General features: G+C 38.6%; 2 protein-coding genes across 3 annotated transcripts in view; one reads left to right on the top strand and one right to left on the bottom strand.

The window, feature by feature from the left end:
* The window catches only part of OSMR (oncostatin M receptor), a 28,210-nt gene extending 21,252 nt beyond the window's left edge, over window positions 1-6,958 (top strand). Inside the window, exons 15-20 of the mRNA XM_058044030.1 lie at window positions 847-948; window positions 1,388-1,567; window positions 3,196-3,360; window positions 4,551-4,629; window positions 4,919-4,991; window positions 5,968-6,958. Of these exons, the coding sequence (XP_057900013.1) occupies window positions 847-948; window positions 1,388-1,567; window positions 3,196-3,360; window positions 4,551-4,629; window positions 4,919-4,991; window positions 5,968-6,423 (1,055 nt within the window). The 3' untranslated portion in view covers window positions 6,424-6,958. The remainder of the gene's footprint in view (window positions 1-846; window positions 949-1,387; window positions 1,568-3,195; window positions 3,361-4,550; window positions 4,630-4,918; window positions 4,992-5,967) is intronic.
* Window positions 6,959-9,480: 2,522 nt separating this feature from the next.
* RICTOR (RPTOR independent companion of MTOR complex 2) overlaps window positions 9,481-27,772 on the bottom strand; it is a 75,244-nt gene continuing 56,952 nt past the window's right edge. Inside the window, exons 28-38 of one of the 2 annotated variants that reach the window (XM_058043380.1) lie at window positions 27,462-27,554; window positions 26,661-26,767; window positions 25,785-26,014; window positions 23,959-24,985; window positions 20,304-20,481; window positions 18,960-19,044; window positions 17,485-17,718; window positions 16,236-16,388; window positions 15,415-15,538; window positions 14,392-14,530; window positions 9,481-14,227 (exon numbers count right to left, since the gene is read on the bottom strand). In XM_058043380.1, the coding sequence (XP_057899363.1) occupies window positions 14,153-14,227; window positions 14,392-14,530; window positions 15,415-15,538; window positions 16,236-16,388; window positions 17,485-17,718; window positions 18,960-19,044; window positions 20,304-20,481; window positions 23,959-24,985; window positions 25,785-26,014; window positions 26,661-26,767; window positions 27,462-27,554 (2,445 nt within the window). In that variant the 3' untranslated portion in view covers window positions 9,481-14,152. The remainder of the gene's footprint in view (window positions 14,228-14,391; window positions 14,531-15,414; window positions 15,539-16,235; window positions 16,389-17,484; window positions 17,719-18,959; window positions 19,045-20,303; window positions 20,482-23,958; window positions 24,986-25,784; window positions 26,015-26,660; window positions 26,768-27,461; window positions 27,555-27,772) is intronic. The other variant, XM_058043381.1, reaches the window with a different exon arrangement.

Below are 27,772 nucleotides of genomic sequence, written 5' to 3'. Positions count from 1 at the left end.
TGTGTCTCAGCACCAGTCCTTGATTAGAGGATCAATTGCATGTTTTTTATCCTGGTTGTGGCCAGTAGACCTAAATCCTTTCTGTCTGTGTGAAAGTTTCTCTGATATGCTTCCATAGCTGCAAGAATTTAGATTTCCTGGTGTCTCTCAAGCTGAGAGCTCACTTTGGAATGAAATCCATTTGAACAAAATTTGATTGAACACACATAAATTTGAAATAAAGGAACTGCACCTCAATTCACACAAATATACAGAAACCTGTGTGTGATGAAGGGGACTGTGGTAATACAAGGGAAGGGTATTGTCAAATTCTTCAGTGGTTTGTACTTGCTTAATGGCACCTGGTGCCATGATCTAGTTGAGATGTTAGAACATGGGTTGGACTCGATGATCTTAAAGGTCTCTTCCAACCTAGAATTTCTGTGATTCTGTAATGTGAATGGGAGTGGATGTCATTGAGGAGAACAAGGAATCCTGATACCTGGTAGTGTGTCTGCATCAGATGTTCTAAAACACAACCTTTTCCTGTGCCAGAAATGTAAATTAGGTTGTCTTTCTTTTTGGTGCATTTGGAGTTTATTGTTCAGTCACCTTGAATACTGCATAGGAAAAAAATATATATATAAACCTCTCTCCCAATTCTCTCTTGCAGACAGAGTTAAATGTGTTTAATTCATGTGATGCACACCAAGAATTGGTTTGCCCTCTGTCTCCTTCAGTTCCTTTAATAGCACCATAACACTCAGAGAAGGTGTCTAATAGGTTATTCACCTTGGTAGGAAGCAATTAAAGAAAAGTAACATTGAAAGACAAACCATAGCCTATTTTTATTCAACTGTTTTCTAGCTGCTTTTGTGCCGGGGGTGAGATATAAATTCCACATCTATGGATCTGTTGCTAGTAGAGCCTCATTACTGGAAAAGAAGATTGGTTATCTTAAGGAGCTGCGTAAGTTGGCAACATATTTGGGGCTTGTGCATTTGCTAAATTGATTTGTCACAAATAGAATAATTGCCTCCTCCTACAGTTAGATAAAATTGGAGGTTTTGTGTTCTTTTTGTATCTTTAGTGAGGCATTTAAAGGTTCTATATCAACATACAGGTCCTACATGGAGGATATTTGGCTAGTGCAGTGACCAGATAGAGCCCATGTATATTAGGAGAGCTGAACAAAGCTGTGATTATCACTTATTGCTTCGTGTATTACGTGGATGCATGAAAGCTCTGTGAAGCTGACATTTTTGCAGGGAACTCTGGCTTTGTTCAGCTTTTAAATACAAGAAAGATGTAAACATAAACACCACATGGGAGTGTGGATTTTTCAAATGATAAGAGGAAATAGTCTTGAAGAATATTGCAAGTTTAACTCAAATTTCCTTTCTTCCAGCTCCTCATCTTGACCCTATTGTGAGAAAAGTTGATCTGACTTACAATTCAGTAACACTGTCTTGGGATTCTTATCTCACAAATGAGTCAGAGCCTGGTTTTGTAAGAGGCTACCATGTTTATGTGTCACCGATACAAGGGAACTGCAATTTGAAAGGATCGAAAAAGCACATTCTTTCAGGTAACTGAGCTCTCTGCTACAGAAGGTTCTGCCATTGATGCAGGTGGCAGAACATTCTGTTGGTATTGCAGCATCTTAGAAAGTTCACATTAGGCAGTCTGGCTGGCTCATTCAGCTGTCTCTAGATTTCAACACTTGTTGCTTTTGGTTCCCCTCTGTGCTTGAGGTGCTGGTAGGCAGAAGTGATTCCTGGCTTTAGAGTGATTTACAACCCACATCCTGTTGTCCATGACTCCTTTTTAGCTCCAGAAAAGACTTTGGTTCTATAGGAGGAGATCTGCCTCTTGTGATGTGAGTTCTGGATGAATGTTGAAAAACATCTGTTTGTGGTCTAATTGAATACAAGTCATGGGCATGTTGGTCTTATTAGGATTTGGGGTATTTTAGAAACACATGAGATACAATTTATTTCCTTCAAAATTGGAGCACTGTATAAATTCCCCGTGTAAATTCTTTTTTAGTGAAAGTATTTTTGTGTGTACTCTACAGTGGAGTTCCTTCAGCAGAACTGAGCTGTGAAGTGGCACAAAGCCACAAATTTGTCTCAGACCTTTCCATTATAATTTTCAGATGCTTCCAACACATTTAAAGAATTTTTATTTTTTTTTCCATGCCTCTTCTTCTGCTTGGATCATGTCCTGTGTTCTGCTGATTAGACTAGTGCTAGGATGAAGAGTAGTTTGAGCTGAGGGAGGCTTATGTAGCAATTCTTGTCAGAACTGAACTAACCATAGAAGTACCATAATTCTGTAAGTAATCCCAGTTACACTTTAAAAAGTTTAAATCAAAAATTTTCTGCTTCACTGGTTCTGCTAGCAGACAAGGGGTGTGACTGAAAACAGCAGAAATAAGCTAACCCTTTTCTCCCTGGGGTCTGGGAGTTGCACAGTAGAGAGGCAAAAGAGCTCTTTTTTCAGGCAGAGGTTTCTTGCTTTTGATTGTCTTCAAAGAAGTTGACATAAACTTAAGGGCTAAAGAATTCTGGTAAGAAAAAAAGAAATGGCAAAACTCAAATAATTCTGGTACAATGCTCAAGGAAAAAGAAATTAAAATAAACAAGGTTCAGTCTTTGACAACAAATTGTTAAGTGTCTGCCAGAGGAGGGCAATGCTGTGGCCAGTCCAGTTAGAAGGGATGTGAGTCCAGCCCAGTGGCAGTGAGTCAGGATGCATCATCCTTCATGGAGGAAAGCCTGCAAATTACAAAGAAGGCGGATTGCAAATGTTTTGTTATTTCAGTTAACTGGTTTTGTAATATTTTGTGGACAACTTATTGCAGCCTTTGAGTACCTAACAGGGATCTTATAAAAAAGTCAGAGAGGGGCTTCTTACCAGGGCCTGTACTGATGGGATGAGTGGTAATGGTTTTAAACCAAAAGAGTGTAGGTTTAGATTAGCTATCAGGAGAGGATTTACTGTGAGGGTAGTGAGGCTCTGGAACAGGTTGCCCAGAGAAGCTGTGGGTGTCTGGAAGTGTTCAAGGCCAGGCTGGATGGGGCTGAGTGACCTGGTCTAGTGGAAGGTGTCCCTGTCCACAGAAGAGGAGATGGAACTAGGTGATCCTCAGAGTCCCTTCTAACCCAGAACATTCTGTGATCCAGTGATTCTATGTGATCTGTTTTCTTTTAGATGAATCAGAACTATGTAAATACACAATTGAAAACCCAGAAGAAAGGAGATACACCGTGAAACACCTGATGCCAAACACAAAATACAAAATAGTGGTTAAAGCATTTACAGGTGGAGGAGAGTCTCCCATTGTTAACTTTAGATACATAGATACACCATATAACTGTGAGTACTGGCTGTGAATAATATCCCCTAGCAGAATGATGGGATGATTTAAAATGTTGTTATAATCTTCCTTCTTAAGGGAAAGTATTTAATTCAATGCAACATTCACTTAAGAAAGAATCCAACTGAGAAATGATACGAGCATATCAACATGGCATTTTGATACTTCTAAGTAGAAAGGATTTTTTTCTAAATTTTAAAATGACCCTAATTTACATCTTTATTTAAGTCTTATATCCTTCTGGGAAATAGCTCAATATATGCACATTTGCATACCTAGTGAGTCCTGTTTGTTAGAACTCATTGAAGAATTGTATTTAGATTTAACTGTTTTTCTAATATAGGGAAAAACCTACACACTTGTGTGCAAACAGGTAATTCCTGTATGGACTCTTGAACTTTTAATGTTGATTCTTACTCTCATCAGTCTTTAAAACTGTTGCCAAGTTCACTCCTTCATAAGTCAGTACAGAAGGGTTGTTGGCATGGGCACAGTAGTTTGCTAACTGGGCAGATTTGATCGCCAAAGCAGAAGAGGAAATCAGTTGCCCAAAACTTTTTCCCTTGAAAACACCAGTCAGCATAGTTGTGGAACTTAGGATCCAGACTAGAGATGCCTGGTTTTGGAAAACTTGTTAGGTTTGGAGATGAAGGGGAAGGGCAGCCTCAGCTGTTCGTGAACAGCATAGCCTGAGGCTGTCTTCCAGCTAGGAGGAAATACTGAGATCCCTGTATCAGCATAAATCCTAGGAAACTTGAACACTTGTGTAGTGCTTTTCTTGCTATAGACAGTCCAAAATGGAAGTACAGATGTTGTTCATGTCTCACAGTAAAAATCTGTCTTCTTTGCAGGTCTGGGAGAAAACCTGAAACAATACTTAAGTGAGGTTGACATTGCCTTACTTTTGAAAATTAGTCTTACAGCTAAGGTGCCAATATGAGGGCAAATAAAAAGAAATCTAGTTATAATTCCATTCTGGTAAAGGGAGTCAAGGTCTAAAGGCTTACAGAGTTATCCCAGAAACTCCAGCCAAGCTACCTTGCAACCGTGGAGCACACAGTTTTACTGCTGAGTTAGTGGTAGGCATCCCATGCAGACTTGATGTTATTTTTGCCCCAGAAACTCAAACTAATTGAATTTAACATGTGAGAAGTTAAAACCTAAATTTTAAAGTATTTTTCTTCCACAGCAAACATGCTGTACTTTATATTCCTGCTAGTGATAGTTCCAACGCTAGTAGCAGCTATTTGCCACTGGAAGATGAAGTGGTAAGTTGTAATGCATGTTTCTGTTGTATATTACTAATATAGAGAATATTACTAATCTAATTCACAAACCACTGCTGCAGCTTGTTGCTTCCAGCCCATTGCAAGGCCTCGTTCATTTCTTCCTTTGGCTGTCTGATTCTGTGGATGTTTAAAGTACTTGGCTTGTGGTGTTTCTGAGACACTGGTCATCTGCTGCTGTGCCTCACACATCTGTGGGTGGCTTCTGCTGGTTAAGTGTGTGCTTTTATAGGAGAACAAAAATTCATTTGCTTTGGTCTCTCATTTCCAGGGTGAAGGAGTGGTGCTGTCCTGTGATACCTAGTCCTAACAAGAGCAAAGTGCTGTCATTCAAAGAGTTTAAGGTAAGATAACTGAAAATCTGGAGTTTTTAATTTGTACATTCTTTGCTTAGGAGATTTAAAAAAAATTATTCATGTGTTGACTGCATTTAAAAATTAACTTCTTGTCAGTTTTTGTGTTGACTACATTTAATCATTGTACACAAATTAACAGAGTTTAATATTACCGTTTAGTGGAAAACTCTCCTTTTGACATCTATGTGACTCTGCAGTGACCAGCTTATATTTCAGTCTGTTGCTGCAAAAAGAAAATAAAGAATAAATGAAATCTTTTGATCAGCAGGTGATTCCTCCAGTGTTACTGTTCAAACCCCTGCACTGTCTGAACTCAGAGGAGCCCAGAGGGTCCTGGGCTCCCTGCAGCCCGGGGCTGTGTCTGCCCCGGCGCCCCGGGAGGACCCCGCAGGGCTGTGCCGGGGCCCTGGGAGGATGCTGGAGCTTCTGCCAGGCGCTGCCAGGCCTAGCTGGAGAGCAGGATTGGCAAAAGGCCCTCAGCTGCTTCTGTAGCTCTTTTGAACTGGGAGCTGCTGCTTCTGTGCCGACTGCAAGGGGCTCCTTTGCCCTGCACAGGTGGAGCTGCTGGTGTTCTCTGAACAGCAGCCTGAGAGCGAGGAGTGAAGTACACCTAACAGCCCCTGCTGCTGTCTTCCAGTTGCTTCTGCCTCAAACTACAGCCAGCACACATCAAACACTTGGCAAAGTCTTTAGAGTAGAGGGATGTGGTTCCTTCCTCAAATACAGTCGTCCTGAGTTTACTTAAAAAAGAAGTCTCTAAATAAATAATCTGATAAATTTCACATAAAATACAGCTTCCATTGAACATCCTCTACATGGGTTTTCCTTGAAATTAATTTATTTGAAAAGGGCAAACTAAAAAAACACTGTGTAGGAATATTAGAATTCTTTAAAGTGATCACTCTCTTCTCAATTCTGGGCTTCTTTCATTGAGTCATTTTTTTGTTTAATGGTTCTCTCGCAGATGGATTCTGAGAAAGTGCTGAAGATAAATGACTGCCTTCCTGACATGCTAGCCGTGGACAGTAATGCTGATGCTCATAAGTTGCATCCTGTTACCTGGAGCCCGGTATCTTCAACACCAACTGAAGATAACACTGATGGTCACAATTCTTCGTGGATTTACTCTAGTGAAAATGTAGCAAGGGACTTTCCACCCACAGCTACACCTCAAACTCATACTTGTTTTGAGAATTTTGCTTATTCTTCTCCACTTGAGGCTGAATCTGATCCCTACCAAATACCAGAGACACTGGAAGCAGGCAAGATAAACCAGGCAGTGGTGCTGTACCAACCACAATGCTACATAGATATTTTTCATGAGGATGCAGCCTCAGCCACCAGAGAAACAGGTGAGAGAAAGAACAGTCTGAAATACATCTCCCAAACAGATGTGTGCTGGCTGGGGGGAAGGCTTTGATGTTCTGTCCTCCAGTGAGTCCATCCAGTGTTCGGCTACACACTATAAATCAGAATTTCTAAAGCCACAGCTTCCTGTGATTAGGGCTCTCACAAGCCCACATACCTGACTTCCATTAATAGCAAAGGCAAAGCTGTTGTTCCTGGACCAGTTTTGAGCACTGATTTGCACAGGAGTTGTGTGTGTTATGGTTCCGTTGCAACTTATGGGCATTAGATGAGATTTATAGGCTGGTTTGTGGCTTGTGTTATGCAGCACGTTACATCACAGCAATCTGTCACAGGCTGATGCAGAGAACTGCTTTATTTTGCAGAGATTAAATTATTCATAAAGTAGAGGAGCAAATGAAACAAGGGGGAAGGTTGTGCTGCTCAAGGAGTGTATTTCTCTTGCAGTGTTCTGTGTACTCTGGCCACCCCAGCCAGTGGGGACTGCTGGGCATGGAGCATTACCCAGTCATTTTGGGGGCTGGGCTGTATTTTCTGTCTCTCCAACAATGTAAGGAATCATTGTAGAAGCATTACCTGCACACAGTGTGGCTCATTCCTAGAAGAAGGAACTTCAAAGAAGGAACTTTGACTTCCCCGGGAGTGCTGGCCAGAGCACCCAAATCCACTAATCATCCTTTTATTTCACTTGTGTCCTAGCTACACAGGATGTGTGAAAGGGCGCAGAAAACAGATTTTCTTGTGGAAGACCCTTGCTTCCTTTTCTTGTAAGGGTATTGTATGGAAGACCTTTATTTCCTTTTCTTCCTTCTTTTCTGGGGCTCCTCACACTTCTGCCTTCTCTGCCTAAAGACCCTTTAAAATCATCTTAACTATACATTGAAGAGATGTAGGGAGTTAGGTGGAAAGGAGTTGGTTTTCCAGAAGGACAGAGGTAGTACCACATGGCAAGGTCTCTGCTGGTGCACATGAGCTGAACTTTTGGCATTGACCCCTGCACTTCCATAGCAAGCCCCAACCAGCCAAGCAACCAGACATGGCTGGTGTATGAATCCCATTTGTGAAGGACATCATATTCAGGCTGCGTACATCTAGATCTCCCAACAGTACTTTGGCATTTGTTAAAAAAACAAAACCAAAAAAATATTTATTGTAACACTCAGAATCCTTACAGTAGGCAGCAGTGAATTTGGCCTTTCATTTTGATTTCAGGAAATTGTAAATTTGTAGTGAAGCAGCGGAGTTGGAATTGTAGCTCAAAGTCTTGTCATATTTACCTCAGTGCACAAGGAACCCTTTAGTTTTATCCCCTTATGCTGTTTGGAATCTGTCACAAAGTAATGGTTTCAACTTAAGAGCACAGGATAAGCAGCTCTCAAAGGTGAAACAAATGAAGGGTCTGACAATTTGATGTTCAGCCTGTTTGCTAAAATGCAATTACTTACCTTCCCTGTGTTTGAGTAGCTGATCACACTCCTAGAAACCAAGCCAGGTGCAGACCAAGTGAGTTCTGAAACTGAACAGTATCTAGTTTTTATACTGTTGGTTACAGATATTGTTGTAATGTCACAAGCTGTGTTGCAACAGGAAAAGCAATAAGGCCTTGCACAGCCTGTGGGCTGAGACAAGCACTGCCTGCAGACAGAGGAGAAGGAAAAGGGGATGCACAAAGATACAGACACAGGGGTGGGCAGACGTGGTTGGAGGTGTTCAGGCCACACTGTGCCATGTCCATCCATGTGCTGTGCACAGGTGCAGGTGGCCCACAGGCCTGAGAGGCAGAGAAGAGTTTTCAGCATGGTCCTTCCTTCCAGCCTCCAGCAGCCAAGTAAGGAAACACGGCCGGGCACATTCTGCTGAAGGGCAAGAGAACAGGGAGGGTGAGGGAGAAGGCTGATTTGACAGATACATCACAGGGAAACTTCCTCCTTTTATCTTAGCCTTTTCTTTGAGTAGAAATGCATGTGAAAGCTTGATACCACAGTATCTTTACAGCTTGGAACACTTGCTTCTCCAGAATGCTTCACCACACTGTATGTACTTGTGTAGCTTAAAAGCCTTACTGTTGGAAAAAAGGCCAGTAAATGTAAGGGAGCTGCTTTGTCACAACCAGTATAAATCTTCTGAGCTGTACATTTCAGAAAAAGGTGTATTTATTCTAAAATGTTGAAAAGGTATCCTAATCAAGTATGTACTAAGGCATTCAGATATAGATGTCAGTCAAAGAAATCAGCGTATCGTACAAAGCATTTCAAATTTTGACATTGCTGCAGTTCCTCCTGCCAGGGGGGCAGCTGCAACCTGGCACAACTCCCAGCTGGGAAGAAGCTGCTGTCACTGAGGCCTGGCTGCAGCAGTTCCACCCAGGAGGTGAATGGAGGGGTTTGTGGGTTCAGCCAGTCGTGCCTTCCTGATGGTGGCTGAGCTCTCACCTCTCAATCCCCTGGCTGCTCCCAGGGAGATCCTCCTGCTCTGATGAAATTCCATTATCTGGACACAGTGACACACTTGACCACATTCCAGGTCCCTGGGTGAGGGAAGGAGCAGCCGGCTCCTCCTTCCCTATAAACCCTTCTGCTTCCAGGCTCCGATGGGGGGTGTTTTGTGAAACCTCCTGTGCACAAATTGTACACAAATGGAGGATTCCAGGAAGGATAATGCCTTTGTGCCAAGGGGCACAGTCTGGGCACCAGAACTGAAGATTAGAGAAGTATTTTGGCATATGTGGATAAGTGTGTATAATTTTTATATATTAAAACATCTGTCTTGCATTAATGGTTGAATGAGTTCAGAACTGTAATCCTCTATTTTTTTTTGTTCATAATGCAACATTCACAGCTGTTGTTGAAATGCTAATACTTAAACCATCACATAATTAAACATCATTCTCAGTATGTTAAATTTTTAAAATAAAAATGGTGTGTGAACTATTAAAGAGTCTTTGTGTTTTATAAAGCATTAATGTAAAAATTTTGTTTTGGCCACAAAGTTTTATTTGGGAAGCTTCTGATTGTTCTAGTTAACTAGTAACTTGCAAATATGAATTAAATTCCAATCCCTTTCTCCCTTTCTAATGCTGAGAGGTACATAGGAGACCAGAACAACTATAAGAAGTTTAAGTACATTTTATTAACATTGCATCCCTTTGATAAGACTACGCTTCAGGAGGCCTTTAATGCTCATTGACATGAACTGTACACAGTATACAAAAAAAAAAAAGAAAGAAAAAGAAAAAAGAAAACCGAAAAAAAAAAAGAAAAAAGGAAAACACAAAAAAAAATCAAGATGGGCAATACCATTTTGGGACAAGCCTCTGTTTAAATTATACACAGCTCAATGCAATATTCTTACGTAAAATATATAAATACTTTTTCTTTCTATGTTACAGGTATACAATATAAATCAGATTTCAATGTCTGTTTGGTGACCTACAAACACTAGAACCTCCAAATATGTAGCAGCGTATTACTAAACAAAAAAATGACCACACAGGGAGAATAAGTATTGAGATTTTTCTTGATCCCTTCCCTCAGATCAGAATGATTAATCTACATAATGTCTTGTAATGCAGTTTTAGGGATGCTGACAGCCCAATATTGGAACAATTTTTCAATTAGATTTACAAAGTGTAAATTTGATGGAACTTTTTTCCCCTTTAGACATAGCATCTTGTGCTGAAACACCCTATTCAGTGGCAAAATGAAGTTACTTTTTTTTTTTTTTTGCATAAATTACATTTTGCAAATAAAAGAGTGTATTTTCAAAAGCAACTCAGGCAAAAGGTGCAATTTCCGCATGCTGTGGCATTGCTGTCCATCTATGCTACAAAATTAACCCAAAGAAAATCCACATTCGTTAATGACTATAAATCTGTTTAAAACAAAACTATGCAGGGAACTCTTGTGATTTGAACAAAAACCAAGGAGATTGGAGACCTATAGAAAATAAAAACATGGTTTCCAGCATGCCCTCAAAAGTCTTTTGCACTTGTAAGATTTTGCTCTCACATTGTATACCTTTCATAAGGACACAGTAACAGAAGTGTGACTTAGAAAAGAAAAGCCAGACCTGCGTTCCCGTGGCTCCACAGCGGCTCAGGGCGAGACCTCAGAGCCTGGCGAGAATTCCTCTGCTGCGGTTGCTGCCCCTGAGCTCCCGCTCGCTTGCAAGCTTTGCCAGCTTCCTGCTGCCCAAACTGCCACACACCAAGCCCAAGGCACAGACTACAAAGCAGCACATCTTCCATCCCTCACCAGGTTTTGGTTACAGTGTATTTCTCCTGAACAGCTACCTTACTCTTTCGGACATCTAGGAGAGGCACTTTGGTTTTGTTTTCAGTCTCACTGCAAACCACAACTCCCTTTCCAGACCACTATGTGTGTTTCAAAGTTAAATAAAAAAGACAGGATTCTCACAGGTGCCTTATAAATGTTTATAAGGGCAGCTTACCTCAGTGTGCTGAGCCACTGTGCCCAAAACTAGTGAATTGTTTGGGACTCCACTTGTGGAAAAACCACCACCGCCACCACCACCCCACGAAGAGAGTGCTTTTAGGGATGTTTGTCAGACATCAGTCAGGCAAGAGCTGTCAGATGAGGAAAAGCAACTGTTTCCAGCACAACATGCCAGGGGCCCCACATACAAGTTGGGAACTTCAAAGCCTGATCATCTCCAGCTCCAAGGGATGTCCACAACAGCTGGGAGTGTTCTGCATTTCTGAATTTCAGAGAGGTGAAAAGTTCTCCTTCCCCAGAAGGAGACGCTGAGCCCCTAGGCTCGTCCTGCTTCCCTCGTGGAGAGGACCGGGCCCTGTGGATGTGCCTGGGCGCTCTCTGCTCCTTGCAAAGGGCCCCCCTTTCCCCTGCCTGTCAGGGCAGAGCCAGAGACTCCAGGCAGCTGCTGCTAACTGAGACTGGTTCCACAAGCAGCCTCATCCCCCTGGAGCGGCTCCTGCTCTCTCTGAGCTGTGTGCGAGTTCCTCACGAGTTTTCTTTCCCACAGCAACCGAAGTGCATCTGTATACAGTGTAAGTGAATGCTACACACGTTACCGTTTATTGAGCATTATAACCAATCACTCAGACTGGAAATATAAAAAGTGGGTGGTCTGTCAGCTTCCCTAGGAGAAGTAGAAGAGATTTTTTATTAGGGCTAATGTAAGCACAATCATTATTTACTACAGCTTTCTTTTGAAGTTTCTCATGATACAAATAAAACCCCAAAATAAGGACTTTGAAAGGGACCTTAAAAAAAAGAGAACTATAAAATCAGAAATTCACAGTTTATAACTAAGCCAATATAAATTTCCTTCAATAACAGTATCCCCTTCATCTGCCAATTAAAGTGAAACATCAATGTGAGCTTAATGTCAGTGTGTAAATTAATTTTCTAGAAATGTATGTTATGTACAATACAGACTTAACATCCTTGATGCATACTTGTTGAAATCTACTGACACTCATACACTTTCAGAAGAAAAATCACGCTTTATAACTGAATTTGCAGCCATAATTTTTTATGTCAAGTTTCTGTTGTCATGGATCCCCACACAAGCGAGTTATTCAAAACACATGAGCATTTTGGGATGGAGATTCTTTCAAAAGTATATTTGCTTACCTTTCTATAATCAGAGGCCTTCCTACGATGCTTTCTACATTAAGTGCTATGGGTTAAACTTAAGAAATGAAGAGAGGTGGGTTTTTTAAATACAGGTGATAAAACTTGTTTATTTTGCCTTAACTGCAGAAAAATAATATGGAGTTGTTCGATGTAACTCCATTTAGTTATTAAAACAAATCTCTTCTACTCTAGCCTAACTGAGGTAGTGTTTGAAACTACTGTATAACATACGCTATCCCCATTTGTGGGAAAACTACATTATTTTCCTTTGGAGTTTATACCACTATTTGGTCTACTGTGATTGACATTTTGGTTTTACAGAAGCATTTATTTCTCATGACCAGAAGCCCAATAGTTACTGGTGTGGTGTGTTTTCTAAACATTTCAAACATATCTTGCCACACAGATGTATTATTTATGTCAATGACCATAGAAGAGTTCAATCAGTTTCTTTTTGCTCCTTTCAGTGGGAACTCATGAAAAGATAATCTTAGGAACTAAATTTGACTATGAGCAGCAACTTACAGTCTGCTTTACCAGAACCTGATGGTATGCAGTGCACATAAGAATTCAGTGAAGTGATAGCTGCAAAGCAGTGCTTATGTGATGTCATGAAATTTCCAATAAGAACAAATAAATTCTACATTTCACTAGGAACTGTGTGTTACTGTTCACAGGACTACTTATTGAAATCTCCAGTAGCATAGCTAGTAAGAACAGAGATATGAGCATCAGGATAAATTTCACTTAATTATAAAAAATGGTAGGAGTGAATGGATAAAAATACGTTCTACTTAGTACAGTCCAGCTGAATTATTCACCTATATCAAAATCAAAGGGTAATCCCCTCTATTACAGGCATTCTAACAAAGGTGGCCATGCTACTGTATATACACATTTGCATATATTTATACTACCTTTATATAAAGGCTTCTGAGTCTTTAGATCCATGATAAAAGTGACAGGGATTCCTACTATTTTTTTTTTAGCTTGCACTTACTAGTTTAGAAACGGCACTAGTAACATGATAGAGGCAACTACTTCAATCATTACCAGTCACTGTATCATTTAACTTTTGCAACAAGTCTTAAATACCAGTACAAAATTATAAGTACAGCTGCTCCAAAATTTGTTACTTAAGGCTTTTCACTACAATTATTAGTACTATCTGATGCTTGATCACTAACCCATTGAAAATTCAAATAAACCTTTGTTTTTATAAAAAGCTGTTTCCGTGGAACTTGGAAAACACTCATACTTAAGTCTCCTCACAAAACCTGCAATGATTAAATGTCTTCAAGTTCAGTTTATACAATATTTGCTTATCTGATACAAATCATGCGTTTTAAAGGATTGTAGTTGAGTAAGACCCACATTTGTACTATATGAGCATGAGTGTAGAAACTGCAAACACATGCATAGTATTCAGGGAAAACAATCTGATTTCAGCATTTTAAGTTTTAAATGACTTGTTTTGAAAATCAAATTGTAGTGAAAATCCTTAACTGGTTCAGACAAGATACATGTAGGTAAATGCAATGAAATCGAAGAGACTGCTAATAAAATGTCTTTAAACTATAGCAATATTAAAATAACTTAATGAAACCTCAGATTCAGAGGCATTTCTTTCTGTCTGAAGTTACAAATCCCCAAAGTAGTGTTATAAACAGTACAAAAATCAACAGAGAAGGGCTAACATTAATCCCCTGGTGCCCACAACCACAGCATGGCTCCCCATCACTGGCAGTGGAATGCACCCCCATCTCTCTGATTCCTGGTGTCCAGGGTGTAAAAAGCAAGGCATCATTCTGCTTCTCTGGAACAGAATCGGAAGTCAATTAATAATGTCTCTGCAAGTTGTCCTATTTCATCGTATTTTATGGTAGAAAATGAAATGAAAACTTGTGGAGGTGTTCAGTGCTTGGCTCTTGCATATACTGGTAATTACTATTATTAAAACTAAGGTAATGTCTAATAAATCCCCAAAGGGCTCAAATGACTGTGCCAGTAATTGGTTGAGGAAGAAAATGTTTTCAGTTCAGTCTTCAGGTACCAGTAGCTTCTGGAAGGTTTCAAAGATGATGTTCCAAACTTTTTATCCAGTCAGTGGGAGGTTGTCTGAGCATTTCATAGTCCATATGCAGAGCACTGCCTGAGCAGAGGTCAGGACTCAGCTGATGCATCAATTACAGGCTGTTGTGTTGGCGTTGCCAAAATAGCCTCTGCCTCCTCATGCATCTAAAAAGGAAGGATGGAGTATTAATGTTGCTACAGATTTTACTCAGGAGGCATCACAAAATGGTTTCCTGTGGGATATACTTATCTGAAAGCATCTTTTACTCAGGACATGGAATCTGCACCCAGCCAGACATTTTGGTACATTCAGTGCACTCTCCACTCACCTGCAAGAACTGAACATCTTGAAATAGCTCCTGGATGAACCTTCGGGATGGAAGTCGAAACGTACAGTGTGCTAGCAAGTAGGACACCTCAGAGTAAAGGCATATGTCATCAAATGCTTGGGGATACTTCTCCTTAATTCTGAACAAGAGAATAAACAAAATTTTGTAAGTCTTGAACAGATTTCCATTGTATTAAAAAGACCCCATCTTTTCAATAAGATGTCATCACTAAATCTTCAGTAATAGGCATTATAAATCCCAGAACTGACACAGTAAGAACATCCCAACAGACAGCATTACTTTGCACAAAACTGGAAGAAATCTAAGCTAATGAGATGAAACAGAATCTATGGCTTTTAAGTTGTACAGAATTACTGTGATTGCCTGGGCTTAAAATAACAGACTTGGAAAGAGAAGAGTGTATCAAATAGTTGGCATCCACATGTACAGCAGTTATAAAAATATTGAAAAATATTAAACTAATCTTTTAAATCTGTAAGCATTTTTGAAACTTAACCACACACTTCTGCATTTTCTTTTAGCAGTTGTTGGCTTCCAATGTTTTAAAATTACAGCAATATTAAAATAATTAGCCCAAAAACCCACAGGTTATAACATTTAGTCCCTGGATTTATATTCCCGTAGTTGAATATTTTTTAAAAATAAATTATTTTCAGGAGTTGTACTCTTGCTTAAAGTAGAGCTGGGTTTCTCAAGAAATCACTTTCAGTTTGTTATTGTACTTACCTATTATTCAGCAAAAAAAAGTATTTGTTTCTTTTATCTACATGCCACACTAGGTATGTAATTACTATAGTTGAATTACTGATTTTAAAAGGTTTGGTTAAGAGTAAATACTAAACACAGAGCAACAATTTAAGATTACTTGTTCACCTTCTACATTACATTCAATCCTATCAGCCTGACAACTTTTGAGAAGTGAGGTTATTCACAGTCCCTGAGACCTTAAGAGAATACTTATGACTTAGTGTTGCTAAAGTATCTGTAATGCACTGAACTTACGTCAGGAGCCCAGTTTCATGGCCCTTAGTTCCTACTGAACTGCTCAAGTTGATAACTAAACGTAAGACCTCTTTCCGCAGAAGTATCCTGCACACTGGTGTGTCATCTGGGATTGACTTTACTCCTGGAAAAACAAATAAAACAGTGTGGATTTAAACAGAGTTGTCTTTGACTGAGCTAACCTCGTACAGTAAGTCTGTTTACGCATTTCATATACACATGAAAACACACATTTACATATGTATTCTGAGCTATCAAAAATATTTCTATTGAAATGAGAACTTAGAACACCACTATTTTCAGGACTTAAAACAGTCAACCTTTTCAAAAATATTTCTACCATTTCAAAGAAAAAACTGCAAGATAAAGTTACAGTGGTACTGTTATCACTAAAGCATGTTGCAAACTGGATGAGCTTCTATCAGATAGGGAAGAATTAAAAAAACAGCTACTTCATAAGAAACCATTATAATTCAAAATATAATACACAAATACATAATAAAGTCTCTCTTTGCAGTAATTCAATAATTCCTAAACTTTTTTTTAAAAATTAACATCTGCAGAAGAAAAAGACAATTTGCTTGTAATGTCAGGTATTGAATAATCTGCAGAAATGCTACATAACAGAGGGAGAAGAGTTTAGAACAATATTCTCCCACCTGGAGATGGATGATGTTTTTATTCAGAGTTTTTTGGTTTTTGTCTAATAAAGAGCATTAATTTGTTGCAGTGTACATTAAGTGAAACATAATTTTTTCACAATGCCTAAAATATACGTTATTAGTGATAGTCTCTAATAATCATAAGGCTTTCAGACTTACCTAACACAAGCTCTGTACTCTTGGTGCTGCTGGCTGAACCATGGGATACTGCATCACTACAGCCTGAAATTCCAGAAAATTTGGAGGAATGCACATCTAAGTGATTGTGAATGGTCTGCCCACACCAGTCAGGATATGGAATGTCTGAAAAATCTGACATAAACAAGATGTACCTTTGTTATTCACACTTTTCCTCAATTCACATGCTTTCATTATTTTTCAACAATTGCAAACATGCAAGATGCACTAAGTACTATGCATAAAATCAGCTCAGAACTAGATGGTGGATTTGAGACAAATTATATTCAGACTTTTCCAAAAGTGATCTTAAAAAAAAAAAAATCTTAAAGTACATTAGTGGTGTCTTTTCCAGACACTGATGGAAGCCTAAGAAGCCATCACACATAGTACTGATATAGTTACTGATATACCCATGCTCCATTTAATGTAACACAATAGAGATGCTCTTGCATGTGCAGACTTTTTTTTGTTCACACAACTGCCACAGGTGTTTGCAGGAAGGGCTCTGGCAAGAGCCAGGCTCTGCTGCGCCTGTAACTATAGGTGGGACTTTATTTGTCACCCTGTCTTGCTACTAACTCAACCTCCAGCTTATCTCTCTGAGCCATTCCTCACATTAGTGCATCACTCCCTTTGCCAACATTGCTACTAATAATGTTTAATAGTACTGTAAAAACAGTGAGTGCTCCTACTAAAGCATCCTCTACTGCATTATCTTTCCATCACAGGAATTGACAAAACACATGTAACTGCACACTCTGCAGAGGAGGTCAGAAAAAATAACTCCAACTCTCATCTGAATCTCAAAGTATGAGAAAAGATGACTAAATCTGTGAAATTACAGCTCAGCTTCAACAGACTCCACAGATTTCCTTCATTGTACTTTATGGCACAGACTTGATTTGATGTCAGACTTTTCATTAGTTGAAGAGCTAGTGTCAGGTTTCAGAACACGCATTTTAAGTACTAAATAAGGTTTCAAATTTTTTATTTTGACATGCTATTAGAAATACTAAAGAAACATGCAGACACCTACTCCTACTACTACTAAAGAGTGGAAAGCTGGAAATGACCATGGCAATACCACTGGTTGCACAATGAGCTTATTAGAGAAATAATTTTAAGGTCAATAGTCAGTTAAACAAAAACCCTACCAGATTATTTAAAGCTGAACAAAAGCCAGTATGTTCTCTCAGTTTTATCACACTTCACCACAAGGAACACTAACCTGCACGATTATAGGAAGAGCTCACTTTGGTGTTAGGCTGATAACCCAGAATCTGAACACAGACACAGTAAAGGCAGTTCTCATCTGTGTGCTCCTGGAGCCCTGTGTCCTCTGTACCTTCCAAGAACTGACAGGCATCTGAACGGCTGGTATTCATTATTTCTGTGAGACTGATCTGCTGGCGGAGTATCTGAAAAGGGCTTTTGACAACGTCACTTGCACCTGATGGAAGACCTGTAAATAAGAATCAGTTATCAAAAAACTCCCACAAAACCAAGCAACCAATGCTAACTCTTTCAATTCATTTCCACTTTCAAGCCTTTTAAGGCTGGGGATAGAGTGCATGTGAAGACCTATAGAGTGTTTTTCTGGAGTGGTTAAGCTCCCAAGATTGTTAGCATTTGAGAAGAGACAAAGTTTTAGTTCCAACTTATTATACATAACAAAACATTGCAAAGGACAGAATTCAACCTCTAAGTACACACACTGTAAGAAGGTAAGTGGTAAATCCTGACATGATATCAACATTACTAATGCCCACATAACACCAATACATTACCAATTTTCATGTGTCAAACCAGATTAATACAACGATATACCAGATGTTGGAATTACACATGCACCAACGCAAAAATAAACACAATTTAAAAAACTGTAACTTAGTGACTGTGACAGGAAGAAACTAGACTCAGCAACCAGAAACAAGCAGAAGACACTTTAGTGACATGCTCTTCCCTGGGTGGAAAAAACAAACAAATACAGTTTTGAACAGAGTTACTTTACACTGAAACGCAGCAAACTACAGAGACACACTTCCAGCAAAATCAACTTTGTGTATAATATTAAAGGGGGAAAAAAACCCCAAAAATGTAGGACAACAGCTATCCCAATAAACTATTACAGTGTCAAGCCTTCTTTTTTTCAGTTGAAAAAACACATAAAAAGACCCTACAGATTTCTGACTTCTCTAGAGGTACATTCAAGAGCAAGCCAGGCATTAGAACACTTGCAATTCTCTCATCCCATAATCTTCACTGATCAATTGTCATGGACACATCACAGAAAGACAATCTACTTTCTGAAATACACATCTAATACCGTAAGTTCCTATAAATGATCTTGTAATCAAAGGGAAATATGAATATGTGGGATACATATTTTTCTAAGCTTAAATTTTGTTACTTCCTGTATACAGCATCACTACCAGACTCTGAGCAGCATTAGCTCACGTTATCAGAGATATGCAGGTTTTCCTTCATTTTTTTAGAGCAGGACCAAACTTTGAAGCAACACATTAGCTCAAACTAAAAATAACAGGGAATTAATGCACTACTATCCTGATTCCAGAACACAGTCCTCAAAGTTTAATAGCTAAAATGATGTTTTCTGTAAAGGAAAATTAACAAATATTTCAACAACCCATCCAATATACCAATAAACAACGGAAAGCTACGGGGCAGGATTAAAACCAGTACCTCCTGCATCAGATGTAAAGACCCTAGATCCATGCTCATCAAATGGAGGCGTAGTTTTCTTCTGGAAATATGGGGTTTCCTTTACCTGGAATACACAAGTGAAAATTAAAATTAGCAGAGGTGATAATCAAACACAAGAAAAAAAATACATTTTATGAGGAAATGAAATCTTGCTTTTCTTTCACTTCAAGAAAAATGCATCATTTAGAGGAAGAAATTAGGAATGAGCTCCTGAGTACTAAAGAAAAGCCAAATGAGAAAAATATACATCTGTGAATGAACATTATTGACAAAGGCTCATGAAGAGTTAACAGATTTTAAATGGTGGTGACAGGCTGTAAGGAACCAGTGAACCAGAGTGGCTGTTCATAATCTGTCCATGATCATGCAACACCACTGGAGATCTTGGGAATGAAGTACAGAAGCAACCAGGACATCTAAAATGTAGGATGTAGAGCTGAGGCATTTCTCAACTACAAAGAGAGCTGAGAGAGACAAAATGAGGTAACAAATATGCCACAATGACTGGAAGGAGAAAAAAAAACCTAGTCATTTCACAAAGGAAAAACAGAAGCAGATAGATGATTTAACATGATTTTGCCCTATGTTTAGCAATTTTTTGAGATTGGTAAGAAGTTTATTTAGATTTGAAAGGCGAATATTAAGTAAGATAAAAACCACTTTTACATTTGACATAGACCATGTCCTGATTTTGATGATTAAGTAACAGAGTATTAAACCCTATGATGCATCAGTCTCTTAAATAGGAATGTGTTTCTACCAAGTAGAAAGAAGAAGGGATTTTCTGAGACACTGAAAATAATCTGTTCTAACCTAAATATATGTATTTTCAAAGTTAAGACAATATAACTTAGTACTATAATGATATATATATAAAAAGAATCTATTATTTAATACAGACCATGGTGGCAGGGAGTTAACTGCGTGATTATGCATCTAATTTCTAGGTGGCTGATGAACATGTCAATTATTGGTTGGCTAAAGCAGAATTAACAAATGTGCACAGACTATGCTAATTTTAGTATAAGAGCCAGATGTCAACTAAAAATCTTATGATAGCAAATTTGTCAGCAAAATCACCGTTGAACATTCCTCTGACACTGTCTTTGCCATTATTTGCCTTAAAACAAACCAGGCTAGCGATCTTGTGTAAGAAAGCGAGAAGAACAGTTAGAAAAGAAACTCTAGCTGGTATTTCTTTAAAGTACCACATCCATTTTTTCCTCATTTCTCTAGATTTAATTCAATCTGATGAAAAGGCAAAGGCTGACTGCCTTTCGGTATGAAAATACAAATGAACCAAATCAGTTAACACATACATACCTGAAATATTTCGTTGATATCCACTGGGAGAGCAAGGCCAATGTAATCATCAGAGCTACCGTAAGTAGCGTTAGAAACCATGGAGCGAACAGAGGAGGAACGTTGAAGTGTGTTTTGGTTAATAGGACTTAATAAATCTTCTTTATCTAACGAAGCATAACTTAAAGCTTTCATGAACCTGTAACATTGAAACAAATAGATCACATTTGCAGTTACTCTCTCATTCTGGCACATTAAAAGTAAAAAGGACTGCTGACACAAAGACCATCCTCATCCTCCCACAGCAGATCTCAGAGCTTATTAGGACAAATTACAGCTATATGCTCATTGCTTTTTCTGCCTTATATTGTCTTGCATGGTTTGGCAGTTTCTGGCAATTCCTTTTTAACTCTCGATACAGGAACTCCTGCCCATCCTGCAAAGCTATGTATTTTCTTCAGCATTCTAGCTTTGAATGTTTACAGCCCTGACAGAGCCAGTAAAGATCTGGGTTTCTAAACTCCTAACTACCTAATTTTGAAATGTACCTATGCACTGAACGTGTATTTCCTGGATATTCACAAACTCTGAGCTGAGCAGGCACATCCCTGCAAAGGCACACCTTGAGCCAACCAGTGATACACACAAGGAACATTTTTTTCCTCCCATATTCCAGTAATCCAGTAGGGTCACCCATGCACAGAGGAAGTATTTGCTCAACATGAATGCACAAAGAACAAACTTAAACCTGCACAGGGAGTGGAGCTGACTTGACAAATAATTTGAAGAACAAAGAAAGAAACAGAATGGGAAAATAAGACAGGAGAGAAGAGGCTGGAGAACACGACCTCAGTGGTGACCTGATGATGGAAATTTCACATTTAGCCATCTGTCATTTTCCTTCTCATCAAACAGAAAAACCTAAAAATGTTTTCTGATAACCAATCTATGTAGATGGCCTATACGCATTGGATTAAAGCTTCCTAATAAAGGCACACCTCAGGAACACTGAATTTTTATTGCAAATTATGACACACTGGAGGATAAAGTGAACACTGGATTTTTTGACTTTTTGCCTTGGAAGAAGTTTTTTATCTACTTTTCATTTGGGCAATAAAGTGTCCTCTTATCCCTACAGATTGGAATTTACACTGGGATAAAATTAAATTATCAAAGTTTGACCATGGAAGAAATTATTATGTAATGGAAATGCACAAAATACAGCTGAGAGGATAGCAACAATTTTCTTGGCAACTCTGACCAATGCTAGTGACAGTAGCAGTGGACTCACAAAAGAAGTCAAGCCATACTTCATAAAAACAGGGAAAAGATCTCAGCTTGTGCCAGAGGAGGTTTAGATTGGATACTAAGAAAAAGTTCTTCACTGAAAGGGTTGTCAAGCACTGGAAAGTCTGCCCAGGGAAGCAGTTGAGTCACCATCCCCAAAGACATTTAGAAAATGTGTAGATGTGGCACTTAAGGACATGGTTAAGTGGAGCACTTGAGCGTGCTGTGTTAACAGCTGGACTCAAGGGTCTTTTCCAACCTAAATAATTGTGTAATCATGAAACCCAAAAAGTTATCAATTGCATTAAATACTTAATAATAAAACATTTTACAATTACTCTCAACGTGAATTAAAGATAGACGTTTTAATCCCAAACGTTTGTCCCTGCTTTTCCTAGAAAAACGAACAGATACCGCATTAGCTGTGATAAACAGCACCAAGCTGTCATGAAAAATGTCTGCAGGGGATAGCTGAGAGCCACTATCAGGATCCAAAATATGTGTGTTAGTATTTCTGGATGGTCTTTAAAGAAAAAGTGGGAAATTTATCCTCACAAAATTTATGCAAAGAAAAAAGCTTTTTAACCTTCTGAAAAAAAGAACAACTATAAACATTGCAAAAGTAAATCTGTGACTGTTAGTTGCTAGTAACACATAAATCTGTCAATAAACTGTAAATAAAACTTTTCAGAAGACAGACAGAAAAATTGATTTGGCAGTTGAAAAGGACAGAATTTTTCTTTCTAGTTTATTTTTAAAAAGCAGCTAAGGACAGTTTTAGCTGGACCAGTAAATATACTCTGAATTTATTTGTAAATATAATCTGAAATTGTAAGGATCATAATATTTCATTGGGGACACACCATAACCACCAAGAAAAACACATGTACTAGTTTCACTGCAGTCTTTCCAATCAATTTTATTAGCAACTAACACAACCTGAATCTCTCCGTGAGTATGCATGTCTGCAATTATTTAACCTTCTCAGAGATACAAGCACTCCAGACATTTCAGTTCAGTGTTAAGCAGGTCAGCTCAAATCCTTGACTCTCTGACACAAGAGAACATGAACAGCTAAGCACCAGGAATAGTCAGTATGACATTGCGTGCAGGATCAAAGTCCACTGCAGCAAGGTTGCTCTGCACATCAAGGGCATGACTGCAAGGAATGGTAAAACATCACTTACAGACATTACAGAACCTGTACTACCATTGAAATGACACCCACTTGTTCCTGCACTAGCACAGGATGCCAGTGACATAGCTAGGAATGGCACTTCAATTTCCAGGAGAGCGCAGTATAACTACTAAATCATCCTTAATCCAACCAACATACTCAGTCTAGCTCTAACTTATTTGAACAAAGGCATCTTTAATGGCATCTTTCCAGAATGATGCAAAAGTTCCAACACAAATGGATGGTTCTTTTAATCAGGACAGACACACTCAGCTGGGTATGAGGAGGGCAGCTCAAGGACTGAGCATTTGCTTTTTCCACAGTAAGCAGATGACTCATGTATTGGTAGCATCTCCCCCTTCTCTCATTCAAGAAATGATAAGGCAAGAACAGAGATAAAAAGTGCCTTTTCCATCTCAACAGTAATGTGAAAATCCAATGCAGTAACTAAAAGATGATGTGAAGGAAAAATTTAGTACAAGAGCTTTTAAGGGAAGGTTTTTAAGCAGTGACTGTTGCAGCTGGGAACAGTGTCAATGTCAAGAGCTAGACATCTTATGTAACTATCTAATTAGTCTTTAGAACATCTAATATTGCTCAAAAATAAAGAGGTGACACTGCCATCTAAAAATAAATGCTATGAGTAAAATCTTTGATCTGCTGTAGCTAAGAAGCCAAACTGACATTCCTATCAGTGGTATCAGTATCTCATCACTGCCCTCAGTGCTGCAGTGAACACAAATATAGCATATTGGCAGGAGGCCCTGTCCTAAAACCTCCCCAAGTGACATTGAGAAAATTCTCTTCTGAAATTTACCTCTGATTTCATGGGCAATTCAATGTGTTTGCAACTTTAATAATGTTAGCAACTTAATGATGTTAGCAACTTCAATAATGTTAGCACTGCAACTGCATTTTTTATATTATAGAAGTTAAAACAGGAAGAAAATGTGATGAAAGGAAAGTTTTTCCTTTGTCAGCAACAGCATTATAAAAGGTTGAGCACAGCTATGAAAGCTGGGCTTCTCTGAGAGCCCTTACAAAGTGGACAATTATCCTTCTGTTATTCACTTAATATATCAGTACTGCTTTCAGTGAAGTTATGAATCACCTTGCAACAACTTTAAGGTGCAGATAAAAAAAATATTAGGAAGACATTGAAGTTGTTCTTACAGCACTGAAGTAAGAAATGAGCACAGAATAATTTCTTACCGGCTTGGGGTTAGTCGAGAATCCAGGCTGCCAGACTTCATGGTGATAGTGTCAGTAAACAGCACATCCTTTGCTGGAGATGCCAGGGCTTCTGAGTGAGACAGTGAGGGATGCATCCTCTGCTGCTGCAGGCGCTTTAGCGTAGCATAGCCAAACGCATCTCGAGAACTCGTGTAGCTGAAGTTATAGTCAGCAAGGCTTTTTATCGTAGCAAGAGAAGGAGCTTTAAGAGACTGGGCTCTTCTGGGAAGCGTATGCGAAGACCCTGGTGGAACCAGGGATACAGAGTTGGATTTTGAGAGAGGCAGGTGGTTAGACTGTGGTGTTGAACAGTGACTTGGTTTAACAGTCTTTGTGCTTACAACAGTACTCAAACTTCCACAGTCAGTATCTACATTTGTAGTGTCCACACCTACAGTCTCCCTTGAAGGGCTAGAGCTCATTGAACTTATACCACTTGTTGTGGTATCTGTATTAAAACTTAAGCTACGGCTCTTGAAATGTGTTTGTGTAGTACCATCTCCAATTAGCCTTTCTTTGCTTGTGTTTTCCCGATGAATTTCATTTCCAAGACCTTTTGGCAGCTTCAGATCATTTTCTCCGATACTCTGAGTACAATCAGTATCTTCCACATGTTTGCTTCCCACAAAAGAAGTTTCTAATCGTAAAGTCTGGATTTTTGGAACTCTGAAAACAGGGTTCAATTCTTCCCCAGCAGGAAAGTCTATGCTACCACTAGGTTCTGTTACTGTACGATTTCGCCTCAGAAATTTACTGTCAGATGATGTCAGCTTTCCTCCTTTTGGATCACTGCTACTTCTATGTTTTTTATTAGGTAGAGTAAGAGAGTTTAGAATGCGATTTTTCACAAGTCTACTAGAAGAAAAAAAAGGAAAGGGACTACGGTCTTTGTCCTTTGAAGGTCCAGGTCTGTCATAAAATATTTGTTCTGCATCTTCAGTAATATCTAGGAAGAAAGTACTGGTGGAAGTACTACCAAAACGGTCATCCTCCATGATGAACATACCTGAAATTATATAAGACTTTGTCACAAAAATAGGCATTTCTTCCAAGTGTACAACTATGTTGCTAAATAGGAAGCCATTCTATAGAAGCCCAAGTGAGAGTCTCTGCAATTTACTGAAACTTTAATTCCTCTTTTTTTTTCTGCAGAACTTCATGCAAATTAGCTATTTTGAGGAGTAACTGACCTGAAGATTTCCCTGCTTCAAAAGAAAAGCCACACTGTCTTATTTCAGTGCAAACATCCAGCTACTAGGATTAGAACCTAAGAACTCTTTCAATGATACCTAAATATGGCATATTTCTTAATTTAAATTCCAAGTATCCACAGAAAAAATAAAATGCATTAAGTACTTGAAATACATAATAATTAAAATACAGCAAAATTCTGTGTGTGTGTGTATAGCCAGAGAACATAAACACTTATTTCTTTGAGGGCAACCAAGTGTATCTTTGTAACTAAGCATTGTGCTTTCTGTAGCATGTTACAGCAAACCACCATGACTCAAAAATAAATAATTACCCTCATGTGAAAATTCTTCTTCTACACCAAGTGTTAAGCTAAGACACTCTTTTACTCTCTCTGACTGGTCTGCATCTCTCTGAATGGACATCAATGTCCTATTGCTTGTACTGTTTTACTGCAAGACCACCTTCACACCATTGGTCTGTACCTCATCCTATCAAAAGGTTGATGAGAACATCAAAATGCTGTTTGTGGTGGGCTGGGCTCTTTGCAGGTATTTTTTGTTTGCTTGTTCATTTTTCTCCTGTTTTCTTGTTTTGGTGTTCTGGTTACTTACTTGATGGAGCAGACTCACTTTCACTGTTGTGCCTTGAACTGGTAGACTCAGAGTTCAAGCTCAGAGTGCTTGGTATAGAAGAAAGTTCATTGCAGAGCTGCTCCATGTCATCAGGGACCACTGGCCAAGGCTGTCTACGACTGTGTCTCACTGCATCCCAGTTGTGATGCTTTAAAATGTCACATCCTTGTTTAGTTTTGGCTATTAGACCAAGCACGTAGACACAGGTTCTGTATTTAATGTATACATAGGAAAAAAAGCAACAATAATAGCATCTAATTAAACTAAACTTACTTGACATTTGAAAGGAAAATGCAATTCAAAGCAATTCAGGAGAAACTTCACAAAACTGAGAAATAGTATACTGTTAATTTAAATTTGCAAATCAATTTAAGCTCAGGAAATTCAATAATATATCTGAGAACAAGATACTATTAAAAAATAAAAATTACCACAACAGCCTGATTACATAAAGCAGAAAACTACTTTTTGAAAAAAGGCCAAACATTTATACAGTAGCAATGTTAGACAAAATGCCATCTATTTATGCTTTTAAATATTTAAAAAATATATTGAATAAAAAAGATGGAATAATAAATTCTCACAGAGATATAAACAGCAAGTATTTTGTTTTACAGAACAGGAGAAAAGTAGTATCTACCTTTTTTCATAGATTTGTTTACTTCATGTTCTTTTCAGACTTCCCACACAATTCTGCAGTTACATAGAACTGAGACTGATACTCAAACACTGGTAACTTTAAGAGCTGGTTTCCAATAGAGTACAAATCTGTACTCATGTAAATCAGATAAAGCTATCTGAAAATTGATCACAACTACCATCTGAAAATTTTATGTATATATCAGACACACATACCCTCTAACAGACAGAACCTCACAATGTTGAGCAAGTGCCATTATATCAGGAATTACATTCTCCTCTTGAAGCAAGTTAAGACCCCAATTCGATGATCCGATATTGCCCTGGAATGAAATTTTTCAAGTAAGTTTTGATCTTAATATGATCTGCAGCACTATCAATGTAAAGCTTTGATAATTTTGTTTGTTGGTAGTAGAGTTTAAAGCCCATCTTCCCAAAGCAGTTGAAAGACCTGAGTACCCTTTCTGGCATTTCCTAACTGTGTTAATAAAAAAAGCACTCAGCACACCCTGTATAATACCTAAAGCTGCTCAAAGTTAGAACTAATATGTGTTCCTCACTTTGTAAGCTCTACTATAGCCTGCAGCACGATCTTGGTTCATTCATTTTACATTCCTCTTACACAGGCATCCAGTTACATATCTACAGTATCTTCCCCTAACACTCCCCTTGGACAAGTGTTCTGAAATTAACTTTGGGGAAGGCAAGAAGAACATTTAGGAGTGTAGCTTGGATACACACCAACACTAGGTTTTTGCCTGTCCCAAGTACCAGGGCATCATGACCACATGGATCAACACTGGCAGCCTACTTCCTTGCAGAAACATTAGGGACTACCACAGCAAATACATTAAACTCAGACCATGGCAACTTTTAACTTGTAACTATCAATTCCATACTAACACTGATATGGCAATGTATTTTTCTTTAGTTTTGTAGAATTTTGCTTAGTTATTTAAGAATCAACAGTTATAACGGAACTAAACAATTTCAAAATTCAGTAAATATATTACTAACCAAGGCCCAAAGGGCTGCCTTCAGCTGCTTAATTCCTTCCCACTTATCCAGCATTGGAGACCGAACAGTGTAACTTAGATCTGTAACAATACTCTGAAGGAGAAAAACAGAAGAAGAAAAAACTAAGTTGAAAATTAATAGGAGACTTCAGCCAAACAGGTTCTCTTGCATTTATAGTAGAAGTTAAAGCAATAATTCAAATCATGCACTCTAGGAACAACAGTGGTAATTCTGTAATCATAACCATAAATTAACAGCAGTAATAATGCAAAAGAAAGTTCTAATGAAATTGCAGATTGCATTAAATTATT

This window comes from Melospiza georgiana, chromosome Z (genome assembly GCF_028018845.1).
Source record: "Melospiza georgiana isolate bMelGeo1 chromosome Z, bMelGeo1.pri, whole genome shotgun sequence".
Lineage (NCBI taxonomy): Eukaryota > Metazoa > Chordata > Aves > Passeriformes > Passerellidae > Melospiza > Melospiza georgiana.
This window is presented reverse-complemented; position numbering and strand designations above follow the sequence as displayed.